Here is a 14,833-nt window from a genome sequence, read left to right on the forward strand (position 1 = left end):
AACAGACCTACAAGCCCTCAGTCCAGCCTCTCTCAGCCTATTGCAGACAGTCTGAGCACTGACGGAGGGCTTGTGCGTTCCTAGTGTAACTCGGGCAGCTGTTGTTGCCATCCTGTACCTGTCCCGTAGGTGTGATGTTCGGATGTACTGATCCTGTGCAGGTATTGTTACAAATTGTCTGCCACAGCGAGGATGATCAGCTGTCCGTCCTGTCTCCCTGTAGCTCTGTCTTAGGCGTCTCACAGTACGGACATTGCAATTTATTGCCCTGGCCACATCTGCAGTCCTCATGCCTTCTTGCAGCATGCCTAAGGCACATTCATGCTGATGAGCAGGGACCCTGGGCATCTTTCTTTTGGTGTTTTTCAGAGTCAGTAGAAAGGCCTCTTTAGTGTCCTAAGTTTTCATAACTGTGACCTTAATTGCCTACCGTCTGTAAGCTGTTAGTGTCTTAATGACCGTTCCACAGGTGCATGTTCATTCATTGTTTATGGTTCATTGAACAAGCATGGGAAACAGTGTTTCAACCCTTTACAATGACGATCTGTGAAGTTATTTGAATTTTTCCCAATTATCTTTGAAAACAGGGTCCTGAAAAAGGGACATTTCTTTTTTAGCTGAGTTTAGTTACCCATCATACTTGTTTTTGTTTATATTGAACTGTTTATTAATGAAAATATTGAACTGTTTATACACTGCAAAACAATAAATGTGATATGTCATATCATATATTGAAGTTGCTATGTGGAAAAATTGCTCTGCCATTTCCTGGTTGCTAAAACTCGAATAGTTTGCCTAATTTCAGTTTATGTGACAAAATAAACTAAAAACTTAAGAACCCGAAAGCATAGAAATAGCGCACATAGAACAGATCTACTGTTTTTTAGACTTGCTTTCAATGAGATTGATAGATCTATAACTCACAATTCTATGAAAATTTGGTCAGGTTGCCAAAAAGTAACATATTGCCACTTAATGTTTATACATTGTTTATAGTACTTAGGGCAGGCAAATTTTCCAGTCGTAATAAGTAAAGTTGTAGTGACATGTTTTGCTGATTTTAAAGAGATCAATCTATTATTTTGAATGCTGGAAACTAAGCAAAATTATTTCATATATTGTACAGATCAATAAAAACTAAAGGCTATTAAAATGATCTTAGATTTGAGCGTCTGTGGCCTCCATTTAAGACAATTCTCAATTACCTAAGATTTGTGACCCACCACCTGGATTCGGTCCTATGTTGCAAAATGTGAAATGTTTTTTATTTTTTACATTGGATAACAGTAGAGACTCAGAGCTAGAATCAAATGTCTCTTTTTTTAAATTTGTGGCAATACTTGGGAACAGACTTCCCCCCCAAAAAGTTTTATTGATGAATTCCCACCTGTTGCTTACCCCTGGTCTAGGCAATCTCAATCAAACACAGCTGAGGTATATTTTATTATTTGAAATATTGTAGTAATTGAACCCAAGTCTGGCAATTACATTTTAAGCAATTACATTTTGGGCACAACTTTCCTGACACTTTACTATCAATAACTGTAAATATAGGTTTTACAACATGAGGACACTGGGATTCCATTGAATAATTTTAAAAAAAACATAGGCTGGGATTTAAGTCTATAAAGCTTTTAAAGGCAATGTTCTCGCGTTTGCAGTGATCGCATTCATGATAAATTCTGCAAATGCCGGCTCAATACGAAAGGTACATTTAAAGTCAGTTACAGTTACACCAGTCACTGTTCTATAAACTTGCTTGAATTGAACTGTTTTCTTTTCAAGACTGGTGTGGTAATATGGAACACGCCAATGTGATTCTCACCAACATAGTCAAATGTACAGGCTTCAGTGTGTAATATCAGGGAATCATACAGTATATCTATTAACTGTGTCTCAGCCTCTAACAAGCCATAAAAAATCTAAACAGTCAGGGAGCATTGAAAATCGCCAAAATAATAGACACAGGAGTATTTGATTTTATAGTTTGGTGGCAAGCCACGAATGCAGCCCCTGGAGCAATATAAATTAGACACCCCTGACTTATAGCTTATTTATCATTTTTGAGCTTGCTCTTGTTGAAGATGCTCTGTAACTTGTTTTTAACACTATCCCAGTGTTAGTGTGACCAAATTGTGCTCTTGTACCCTCCCTTTTAGGTCCTGTCAATCTGTCCCAAAGATATGCGAGCAGACATCTGTGTCCACCTTAATAGACAGGTGTTCAATGAGCACCCAGCATTTCGACTGGCCAGTGATGGCTGCTTGCGCTCTCTAGCGGTTGAGTTCCAAACCACACACTGCGCCCCAGGGGACCTCATATTCCACGCTGGCGAAAGTGTGGACACCCTTTGCTTTGTAGTATCCGGGTCATTGGAAGTTATTCAGGACGATGAGGTCATCGCCATTCTAGGTAAGCACCGCTGGGATCTGTGGCACCTCTGATTAATTCTGAATCAATTAAGGATTAAACTGAGAGGGGCACGTATGTTTGTCTTACAATACCCTGATAGTGCTGTTCATTGAATGACAATCTATGGAATTGACATTTTGAAGCAATAGATCGATTTTTGTTATTATAGGGGAGAACAGTTATACTATGCTCTCAAGGCAAAGTTCAGCAGTGTTTAAAGGGATAGTTCACATATAAAAAATATATGTATTTCTTTATTTTGACAGGGAGTCATGTTGAGACAAAGGTCTCTTTTTCAAATAATCTCTGCAGAATACAAAATACACATCAGTTACGAATACGAAAGGTAAGGGGGAACACTTCAGCGTGTTTAACGGTAGCTCATGCGAGGTACACCAATCTGGCCACTGTTCCAAACGCTAACGTTTTACAATTTGTGGCACACATTGTCCAAATGAAAAGAAGTCACTTCATTGAGCTACACAATCAATTTGACATACTTTAGGATAATTTGGACATGAAACTAGAAAATGCTGCTCTACCTGCTGTCATACCTTGTCCATAGACTGCTTACAGGGTAAGGAAACCAATGTGTCATTTTGGTGAACTGCCCCAATATTCGCTGGCTTTGAACACAATCGGTTAAAAAGCCACTGATTACGGTGATTAGTCCACTCCAGCCGACTGTGTACTGTATTGTTGCTGTCTGTCTGTGGATGTGTTTGCTTGTCACTGATGGATTAATCAGAGTAACCAGAGTTTTTTTTTTTAAATGTTGTGTTTAATGCCGGCGAACAGCTTTTTAAACACTGCCTATGAATTAGATTTTTTGAGAATCAACACAATAACCATTGAACAGCAGGGAATCTTCTTTGCATGAGTTACCTTTAAAACTCCCTGAAGTGTTCCCTCTACCAAGTTTTTTCTAGATTTTGAATTGTGGAATAACTACACACACAACAATCGCTTTGCTCTGTCATTGTGCTTAAAGGCCCAATGCCGCTGTTTTTATCTCAATATCAAATAAGTTATGGGTAACAATTAAGTAGAAACAAAAATAGCTTCTGAGCAAAGAACCATTTCACAAGCAAGAATTTTGCTCTTAGATTGGCCTGAGCAGGGAGGAGAAAACTGAAAAAAAAAGGTTATTGCCAGAGAGGTTTGGAACGCTGTTTCTTATTGGTCTATTAACGTGTTTGACTGCACCAGGCCTTTAATTTTGAAAGGCTGGAGAGGGTGGCAAAGCAACACTTTTCCTTAAGTTACTTTGTTGATGACACTAACCAACTAATTTTATAAATGCAAACAGAATTTGTCAGAGTAGGCACATTTGCTAATTAATGCAACAGTTTTTGTGACGATATTACACATTGAACATTAGATTTTGACATTTGTGTGCATTACATCATCAGGTACTGGTTTTTATCAGCAAAAAGTCTGTTTGATGGAAACACACCACTGGTGGGAGAATTTGCATATTTTCTTTATGCCAATTTTAGAATATTCGCATGAAAATCTGTCACCAATTGCAGGGAAACCTAACTAGTAACAAATTGTTTTTGGGTGTTTTTTTCCAAAGTAATGCTACTTTTCCTGTTCCCCAGGTAAGGGAGATGTGTTTGGGGATGTCTTCTGGAAGGAAGCCAATCTGGCACATGCTTGTGCCAATGTGCGGGCTCTCACCTACTGCGACTTGCACGTAATTCGGAGAGATGCTCTGCTGAAGGTGTTGGAGTTCTACACGGCTTTTGCCAACACATTCTCCCGCAACCTAATTCTCACCTGCAATTTGCGCAAACGGGTAAGGAAAATGCACATTCATTAACACAACAGACAAGACAGCAGCACACCTGATTCCTATCTCAGCTGGTAGAACGTTCTATATTGCAATTCAGCTTCTGCACATTTAGTTTTTGGGGCAGGTTCAGTTGATAATTTATATTTATGTGTGTGTGTGTTGGCGGGGGGGGGATGCATGAATGCGCTTCATTGTTTAATTTCTCTCCCTTACAGAACACTGTTATGAGAAAATCAAAACGGTTTAAAAAAAAATGTAACCTCATTATGAAGTTTGAGTGACATAGGCTGAAGTGAGCACATTTACTGTAGGTGAACTCAGTCTAAGGTGTCCAGAATGTGTACTCTCTCTTCCTGTCAATGTCTTTCTTCATGTCTCATGTCTCCTTTCCTACGGTTCGTAAGACATTCTACTCGAGCATGAATGCATTGAGTTTATGTTTTCCAAATTGAGGTCCATGAACGATTCAAAAATAATCCATGAATGTCAGAAAGCCTGCAGTATTACGAGCGTGTGTCACATTGGAAGAGAGACCATTTAACTTGTCAAAAATACTTCCCAGGGATACTGTTTGGTCTGAGTTGGTCTGTGTAATTCAATCCAGGTGCATTTAACTATTTTCTACAATACACTTTCACAGGTCTGTTTGATTTCCACAGAAGCATGTCTTGGGAGGAGGGAGTTGACATTTGATATAGAAATGGTCAGTGCTGTGGTTTGTAGATGACCTCGCTAAGTCAGTCATGACAGCAAACCTGGCTGAAATGTTCATGAGTGTAGCCAGTGTTGGCTTTGGGATTTCTAAATCTGAGTCAACTTCCACCAACTCGGACATGCTGCTGTACAAATCAAACACACTAGTGGAAAACTTGTATAAACAGGAGACAAAGGGCTGTGAGACATGGGTTTGATTCTAGACACATGAAAAGTGGGATGTATACAGAGGGTACGGGGCAACAGAAGACAAACAGCAGAGGGGCTAATGACCTTGGAGATGGGAAAAGGGCCGATAAACCAGGGGGAAAGTTAGCGGGACTCCACCCGTAGGGGCAGATCCCGGGTGGACAGCCATACCTTCTGCCCGAGACGATACCGGGAGGCCAGGGTCCAGTGGCCGACCGGGCTCTCTTCCAGGTATGACGACAGTGGTGGACAAACATCTGGGCTGAAGGTATGCCGACCTCTTCCTCTTGCTCAGGGAAGCGTGGTGGCTGATCACCCTGGGAACGTTGAAAGGGCGAGAGACCTGTGGTAGAGAAAGGAAGGGTGATGCAGGAGTATTCGACCCACACTAGTTGCTGGCTCCAGTCGGTGGGATTAGTGGGGACCGTAGCAGCGAAGAGTCGTCTCCAGGTCTTGGTTGGCTCGCTCCCTCTAGGTTGGCTCGCTCCAACGAGATCTTGGTTGGCTCGTTGGACTGGGGTGTAACCTTGAGGACAGGCTGGCCGACGGGACGAGAACTGAGGACCCCGTTCAGAGACCATGTCCACTGGGAGTCCATGGATCCAGAAGATGTGCTGCACCATGAGCTGGGCTGTCTCTTTGGCAGAGGGTAGCTTGGGGTGAGGAATGAAGTGGGCGGCTTAAAACTGGTCCACTACTGTCTGTCAGGATGGCGGTGTTGCCATCAGCCAAGGGGAGACCCATGACAAAGTCCAGGGATATGTGAGGGACAGGCAGAGGTTGAAATAGACCAGCCGGAGCTTGCCGAGGAGTCAAATCAAATCAAATTTTATTTGTCACATACACATGGTTAGCAGATGTTAATGCGAGTGTAGCGAAATGCTTGTGCTTCTAGTTCCGACAATGCAGTAATAACCAACAAGTAATCTAACTAACAATTCCAAAACTACTGTCTTATACACAGTGTAAGGGGATAAAGAATATGTACATAAGGATATATGAATGAGTGATGGTACAGAGCAGCATAGGCAAGATACAGTAGATGGTATCGAGTACAGTATATACATATGAGATGAGTATGTAAACAAAGTGGCATAGTTAAAGTGGCTAGTGATACATGTATTACATAAGGATGCAATCGATGATATAGAGTACAGTATATACGTATGCATATGAGATGAATAATGTAGGGTAAGTAACATTATATAAGGTAGCATTGTTTAAAGTGGCTAGTGATATATTTACATCATTTCCCATCAATTCCCATTATTAAAGTGGCTGGAGTTGAGTCAGTGTCAGTGTGTTGGCAGCAGCCACTCAATGTTAGTGGTGGCTGTTTAACAGTCTGATGGCCTTGAGATAGAAGCTGTTTTTCAGTCTCTCGGTCCCAGCTTTGATGTCTGCTGTCTGTGTGAGTGGACCAATTCAGTTTGTCTGTGATGTGTATGCCGAGGAACTTAAAACTTGCTACCCTCTCCACTACTGTTCCATCGATGTGGATAGGGTTGTGTTCCCTCTGCTGTTTCCTGAAGTCCACAATCATCTCCTTAGTTTTGTTGACGTTGAGTGTGAGGTTATTTTCCTGACACCACACTCCGAGGGCCCTCACCTCCTCCCTGTAGGCCGTCTCGTCGTTGTTGGTAATCAAGCCTACCACTGTTGTGTCGTCCGCAAACTTGATGATTGAGTTGGAGGCGTGCGTGGCCACGCAGTCGTGGGTGAACAGGGAGTACAGGAGAGGGCTCAGAACACACCCTTGTGGGGCCCCAGTGTTGAGGATCAGCAGGGAGGAGATGTTGTTGCCTACCCTCACCACCTGGGGGCGGCCCGTCAGGAAGTCCAGTACCCAGTTGCACAGGGCGGGGTCGAGACCCAGGGTCTCGAGCTTGATGACGAGCTTGGAGGGTACTATGGTGTTGAATGCCGAGCTGTAGTCAATGAACAGCATTCTCACATAGGTATTCCTCTTGTCCAGATGGGTTAGGGCAGTGTGCAGTGTGGTTGAGATTGCATCGTCTGTGGACCTATTTGGGCGGTAAGCAAATTGGAGTGGGTCTAGGGTGTCAGGTAGGGTGGAGGTGATATGGTCCTTGACTAGTCTCTCAAAGCACTTCATGATGACGGAAGTGAGTGCTACGGGGCGGTAGTCGTTTAGCTCAGTTACCTTAGCTTTCTTGGGAACAGGAACAATGGTGGCCCTCTTGAAGCATGTGGGAACAGCAGACTGGTATAGGGATTGATTGAATATGTCCGTAAACACACCGGCCAGCTGGTCTGCGCATGCTCTGAGGGCGCGGCTTGGGATGCCGTCTGGGCCTGCAGCCTTGCGAGGGTTAACACGTTTAAATGTCTTACTCACCTCGGCTGCAGTGAAGGAGAGACCGCATGTTTTCGTTGCAGGCCGTGTCAGTGGCACTGTATTGTCCTCAAAGCGGGCAAAAAAGTTATTTAGTGTGCCTGGGAGCAAGACATCCTGGTCCGTGACTGGGCTGGATTTCTTCCTGTAGTCCGTGATTGACTGTAGACCCTGCCACATGCCTCTTGTGTCTGAGCCGTTGAATTGAGATTCTACTTTGTCTCTGTACTGACGCTTAGCTTGTTTGATAGCCTTGCGGAGGGAATAGCTGCACTGTTTGTATTCGGTCATGTTACCAGACACCTTGCCCTGATTAAAAGCAGTGGTTCGCGCTTTCAGTTTCACGCGAATGCTGCCATCAATCCACGGTTTCTGATTAGGGAATGTTTTAATCGTTGCTATGGGAACGACATCTTCAACGCACGTTCTAATGAACTCGCACACCGAATTAGCGTATTCGTCAATATTGTTATCTGACGCAATACGAAACATATCCCAGTCCACGTGATGGAAGCAGTCTTGGAGTGTGGAGTCAGCTTGGTCGGACCAGCGTTGGACAGACCTCAGCGTGGGAGCCTCTTGTTTTAGTTTCTGTGTGTAGGCAGGGATCAACAAAATGGAGTCGTGGTCAGCTTTTCCGAAAGGGGGGCGGGGCAGGGCCTTATATGCGTCGCGGAAGTTAGAGTAACAATGATCCAAGGTCTTTCCACCCCTGGTTGCGCAATCGATATGCTGATAAAATTTAGGGAGTCTTGTTTTCAGATTAGCCTTGTTAAAATCCCCAGATACAATGAATGCAGCCTCCGGATAAATGGTTTCCAGTTTGCAAGAGTTAAATAAAGTTTGTTCAGAGCCATCGATGTGTCTGCTTGGGGGGGATATATACGGCTGTGATTATAATCGAAGAGAATTCTCTTGGTAGATAATGCGGTCTACATTTGATTGTGAGGAATTCTAAATCGGGTGAACAGAAGGATTTGAGTTCCTGTATGTTTCTTTCATCACACCATGTCACGTTAGCCATAAGGCATACGCCCCCGCCCCTCTTCTTACCAGAAAGATGTTTGTTTCTGTCGGCGCGATGCGTGGAGAAACCCGTTGGCTGCACCGCCTCGGATAGCGTCTCTCCAGTGAGCCATGTTTCCGTGAAGCAAAGAACGTTACAGTCTCTGATGTCCCTCTGGAATGCTACCCTTGCTCGGATTTCATCAACCTTGTTGTCAAGAGACTGGACATTGGCAAGAAGAATGCTAGGGAGTGGTGCACGGTGTGCCCGTCTCCGGAGTCTGACCAGAAGACCGCCTCGTTTTCCTCTTTTTCAGAGTCGTTTTTTTGGGTCGCTGCATGGGATCCACTCCGTTGTCCTGTTTGTAAGGCAGAACACAGGATCCGCGTCGCGAAAAACATATTCTTGGTCGTACTGATGGTGAGTTGACGCTGATCTTATATTCAGTAGTTCTTCTCGACTGTATGTAATGAAACCTAAGATGACCTGGGGTACTAATGTAAGAAATAACACGTAAAAAAATAAAAAACTGCATAGTTTCCTAGGAACGCGAAGCGAGGCGGCCATCTCTGTCGGCGCCAGGTCACAGTCTTGTTCTGCACACAGATCGTGCATGCGGTGATGAACGCGGAGATGTCAGGAACCATGGTAGGCCACCAAAAGCATTGTTGCACAAAGGTCAGGGTCCAACGGGAGCCCGGGTGGTAGGCAAGCCTGGAGGAGTGGGCCCACTCCAGGAATGAGGAGAGGACCCATCAGGAACAAACATCCAGTTATCTAGCTCCCCCCTCTCCTCCTCCCGGGGTTCAGCTGGGAATGCTGCGCCTCACGTACTACTTCCCTATTCTGTCGCCAGGCACGAGGTGGGAAGGATGGTCTCGGGTTCCGGGGTTGTAGCCATAGGACTATAGCAGCATGACAGCGCATCCGGCTTTACATTATTGGATCCCAGTCGATATGAGAGGGAGAAGTTGAACTGTGGGAAAAGCAGGGCGCACCTAGCTTGCCTGGAATTGAGATGCTTGGCAGTGCAGAGATATTCCAGGTTCTTGTGGTCGGTCCACACAATGAATGGATGTTCCGCCCTCTCCAGCCTGTGCCTCCACTCCTCCAACGCCATCTTCACAGCGAGAAGCGGTCCTTGTACTCCGCGGGAATGGCGGACAGGTCCGGGGCAACTTCCGAGCTCCCAGGAAGACGTCCCGGCGCAGGCTGAGCTGACTTCAACGTGGCAGAACGGGCTCCAGCCCGTGATGGCACCAAAAAGACCAATCAATAAGAGGATTTGTGTTGCTGGAGCCAAGAGAATCCCAATACCACGGGAACCTGAGGAGACTTAATGAGCAGGAATTGGATCGTCTCGCTGTGGTTCCCTGACACACGTAGGGTGATGGGGGTGGTATTGTGGGTGACCCGGCCTATAGAGAGCCTGTCCAGCGCTCTAATGTCCACGGGATTGGAGAGGAGCTGACTGGGGATGCCCACCTCGGACGTCAGGATACCATCCATAAAACTCTCATCGGCCCCGGAGTCGATGAGTACCCGTAGAGATTTTGACTGGGATGTGAGTAAGGGGAGAGGAAATGTTCTCCGTATGGCCCACCAGAGTACTCGCTCCTACTGGTGAGCCTGGTCTTTTAGTGGACAGGTGGAGACGAAATGACTAGTCCTGCAATACAGGCAACTCTTTGTGTGAATCCTGTATAGCCATTCGTCTGGAGACAGCCTAGCTCTGCCTAGTTGCTTTGGCTCTGGAAGAGGTGAATCGGCAGACTTCGGAGACTCTCATGGGAACTCGGGTAGCCTCGGGTTCTCTCAGCAACGGTGCTGTCGGGGCCTTTCGGGATGCCTCGGAGGCGAGGTGGAATCCTTGGGCAGGCAAGTGAAATTGAATCTCCTCTTTTTCCTTCGTTTCCATAGTTGCTCATCGAGCCAAATGGTCAAGGCGATGAGTGAGTCGAGATCCGTCAGTAGTTCCCGGGCTGCGAGCTCGTCCTTTACTTCCTCTGATACGCCGCGCAGGAACATGTTGAACAGAGCTTCAGGGTTCCAGGCACTCTCAGCTGCCAACATGCGGAAATCCCCCTTATAGTCTACCACACTGCGGGAGTCTTGCCAAAGCTGGAGTAACTTCTGGGCAGCCTCTCTCCGGGACAATGGAGCATCGAAAACCATCTTTACCTCCCCCACGAACTCCTCCAGACTGAAGCATACGGACAACTGTCGTTCCTATACTGCCGTAGCCCAGGCGAGAGCCCTCCCGGACATCAGCGTGATGAGGTACGCTATCTTAGAGCGGTCCGAGGGGAATGAGGAGGGCTGCAGCTCGATGATGAGGGAACACTGAGGAGAAACCCCAGACAGGTGCCGACTCTCCATCAAGGTGTTCTGGGGGAGGAAAGTGGGGTTCCCCGGAAACCGGGGTGGCCAGGGAGGCGGAGCTGCTAACAGCCGGGTTACTGAGGTGCTGCGAGGTAACTGTTGTGGTAGGCTCCCTAACAGAGAACCTGTGGATTTGCTCCAGCAATGTGTTCAACGCTAGGTCATGTTGTTAGGCCAAGGTCTGGAACCCTTCCATGAGACCGTGAAGCAATTCCTCGTGCATTCCAATGGTGGCTCCTTGGGAGGAGATGGCATTGTGTGTAGATTGCTGAAGAAAAAAAACATTTTAATCAATTTTAGAATAAGGCTGTAACGTAACAAAATGTGGAAAAAGTCAAGGTGTCTGAATACTTTCCGAATGCACTGTATCTACTACTGTATCTTGCATTTTGTTTCACTGCTTATTTATACACTGGATTCTCAACATAGCTCACTGTAATATATCTACTGCTGTGTTATTCTTAGTATATATTTTTGGTGTATATATGCATAGATTGCATTTCGATGACTGATATTTCCATTAGTGATATTATCATGACACATGGTGAAACCCAGATGCAGACACAGAAGACAGATGGTTGGAGTCTTACAATGTGTATTAATCCAAAAGGAGTAGACAAGAGAATGGTCGTGGACAGGCAAAAGGTCAAAACCAGATCAGAGTCCAGGAGGTACAGAGTGGCAGACAGGCTCGTGGTCAAGGCAGGCAGAATGGTTAGGCATCCGGGTACAGAGTCCAGAAACAGGCAAGGATCAAAACCGAGAGGACTAGAAAAAGGAGAATAGCAAAAAGCAGGAGAACGGGAAAAATGCTGGTTGACTTGGAAAATCATACCAGACGAACTGGCACAGAGAGACAGGAAACACAGGGATAAATACACTGGGGAAAATCAGCGACACCTGGAGGGGGTGGAGACAATCACAAGGACAGGTGAAACAGATCAGGGCGTGACAGATATTTGGGTTGTCAACTGGATTCGTTATGACATTCTTGATGATTATTTGTACACTTTTAAAAATATTTTTGCTGCACTGTTAGGAGCTAGTAACACGAGCATTTCGCTGCACCCGCTTTAACATATGCTAAACTGTGTACGCCACCATTAAACTTTGATTTGATTAAACCTGCTCCATACATTCCATTATAATGTAGTAAAATCCCATGTTGGGTTTATTGATGCCAATTATATTACTTGATTACATACCAATCTGCTATGGTCCCATTGTAAGAATATATTTTAGTTTTGAGTAATTATGTGTTACGATATGCATTCCTATGGAATTTTACAACTCAAAATTGAATCTTCAAACATATAAAATGGATATTTACATTGACAACTGCGGCCTCTGATTGGCTGAATTCGAATGACTGCTGCACATGCTGCCACTTTTTTGAACAGATTAAATTATACTATTTAGAAGGAGCAGCCAGCACCAGGGAGAACGGTTGGCACTAGTTACTACAGCTATCAAGTCATATAGCCCTCATATTTCTACAATGTATTTTCTTAAAATCTGATTTTAAACCTAACCCTAACCTTAACCCTAATATTAACCACACTGCTAACCTTATGCCTAACCTTAAATTAAGACCAAAAAGGTAACTTTTGTTTTCATTAATTTTTACGATTTAGCCAATTTTGACTTTGTGCTTGTGGTAACTAGTGGAAACCAGGGAGAACGCAACAAGCATGCAGATGCAATAAGTGAAAATACATTGTCTAACTGGGGATAGCTAGTTAACATAATGTCACAAAGCATGATGCGCTAGCCAGTTAACTTTCATTCAGAAATGATTTTATATTTCCCGATTTAGTCAGATATTTGTTTAGAAAGACTAGCTAGCAAGCTTCAGCTATGCTTATCAAAGGTTAATTTGACCCAAAAAAGACCAAAGTATTTATCAATGTTTCTCAAAATTACTGTATCTGGCTAATTCATTTCATCATGCTTTGTGATACACCCCTTTTTATGCTGTTTTAGTCCACACAACATGTGGCCTGATCACCTTCAGTAGAACCTGATGGAAAACACAGGGAAGCAAAATTTGCCATGCTTTTTAGTTTGCGAGAAGGTTCTAGCTAGGGTATCCCTTGGCCTCTTTCCTTTGACTCTTGTTGGATCTAGTTGTCCAGTTTATCAGGTCCCATGCTCCCATGACTGTTAAGATTGTTTCTTTAGAAGTTGATAACAATTTGTTTTTTTGCTTTTGCGCCATCTGTACCTGATGGCACAGATCTAGTCTCACGTGAGGAAGTAAACCGTCAGGCACAAGAGCCTCATTGGGATGGAGACTAGAGCAGACCCAGAAGTTCTGACTGAAGTGATGCACATTTAAGCACCTTCAAGATGGTCTATTTACATTGTGCTATTATAATTTATGCTATGAAAATCTGCTAATTTCATTTGGGCAGTTCTCCCTCATAGCAAATAGCTGGCAAAAGAATCCAAGCAATGTTCACATGGCCCATCTAACCACGGAGGCGGAGCTGCTGCTGCTGGCAATCACTGAGGGGCAAGCTGTTCAGGGATCGAAACCCTGGCTGTAGTGGAGCTTCAGCACTGCGAAGCAGTGCCTTAGACCACTGCGCCACTCTGGAGAGTTTTACATTTTTTTTTTACAATCACAGATGGGAAATAAGCAATTCTGACACATTCTTACCACAATCCTGTGAATATTTTAACATCTTTAACATCTCTGGCACGCCAGGCTCATTTGGTAGTGAATTCTACATCACTGAACATTTTAAGATACACTATATATACAAAAGTATATGGACACCCCTTCAAATTAGTGTATTTGGCTATTTCAGCCACACCCGTTGGTAACAGGTATATCAGATCAGGGCGTGACAGATATTTGGGTTGTCAACTGGATTCGTTATGACATTCTTGATGATTATTTGTACACTTTTAAAAATATTTTTGCTGCACTGTTAGGAGCTAGTAACACGAGCATTTCGCTGCACCCGCTTTAACATATGCTAAACTGTGTACGCCACCATTAAACTTTGATTTGATTAAACCTGCTCCATACATTCCATTATAATGTAGTAAAATCCCATGTTGGGTTTATTGATGCCAATTATATTACTTGATTACATACCAATCTGCTATGGTCCCATTGTAAGAATATATTTTAGTTTTGAGTAATTATGTGTTACGATATGCATTCCTATGGAATTTTACAACTCAAAATTGAATCTTCAAACATATAAAATGGATATTTACATTGACAACTGCGGCCTCTGATTGGCTGAATTCGAATGACTGCTGCACATGCTGCCACTTTTTTGAACAGATTAAATTATACTATTTAGAAGGAGCAGCCAGCACCAGGGAGAACGGTTGGCACTAGTTACTACAGCTATCAAGTCATATAGCCCTCATATTTCTACAATGTATTTTCTTAAAATCTGATTTTAAACCTAACCCTAACCTTAACCCTAATATTAACCACACTGCTAACCTTATGCCTAACCTTAAATTAAGACCAAAAAGGTAACTTTTGTTTTCATTAATTTTTACGATTTAGCCAATTTTGACTTTGTGCTTGTGGTAACTAGTGGAAACCAGGAGAACGCAACAAGCATGCAGATGCAATAAGTGAAAATACATTGTCTAACTGGGGATAGCTAGTTAACATAATGTCACAAAGCATGATGCGCTAGCCAGTTAACTTTCATTCAGAAATGATTTTATATTTCCCGATTTAGTCAGATATTTGTTTAGAAAGACTAGCTAGCAAGCTTCAGCTATGCTTATCAAAGGTTAATTTGACCCAAAAAAGACCAAAGTATTTATCAATGTTTCTCAAAATTACTGTATCTGGCTAATTCATTTCATCATGCTTTGTGATACACCCCTTTTTATGCTGTTTTAGTCCACACAACATGTGGCCTGATCACCTTCAGTAGAACCTGATGGAAAACACAGGGAAGCAAAATTTGCCATGCTTTTTAGTTTGCGAGAAGGT

General features: G+C 43.8%; 1 protein-coding gene across 1 annotated transcript in view; it reads left to right on the plus strand.

Annotated features, from left to right (window-relative positions):
- The window catches only part of kcnh5a (potassium voltage-gated channel, subfamily H (eag-related), member 5a), a 126,468-nt gene that overhangs the window by 92,677 nt on the left and 18,958 nt on the right, over positions 1-14,833 (plus strand). Inside the window, exons 10-11 of the mRNA XM_024420535.2 lie at positions 2,160-2,412; positions 4,017-4,213. Coding sequence (XP_024276303.1) covers positions 2,160-2,412; positions 4,017-4,213 — 450 coding nt within the window. The remainder of the gene's footprint in view (positions 1-2,159; positions 2,413-4,016; positions 4,214-14,833) is intronic.

The sequence above is a fragment of the Oncorhynchus tshawytscha genome, linkage group LG05 (assembly GCF_018296145.1).
Source record: "Oncorhynchus tshawytscha isolate Ot180627B linkage group LG05, Otsh_v2.0, whole genome shotgun sequence".
Classification (NCBI taxonomy): Eukaryota; Metazoa; Chordata; class Actinopteri; order Salmoniformes; family Salmonidae; genus Oncorhynchus; species Oncorhynchus tshawytscha.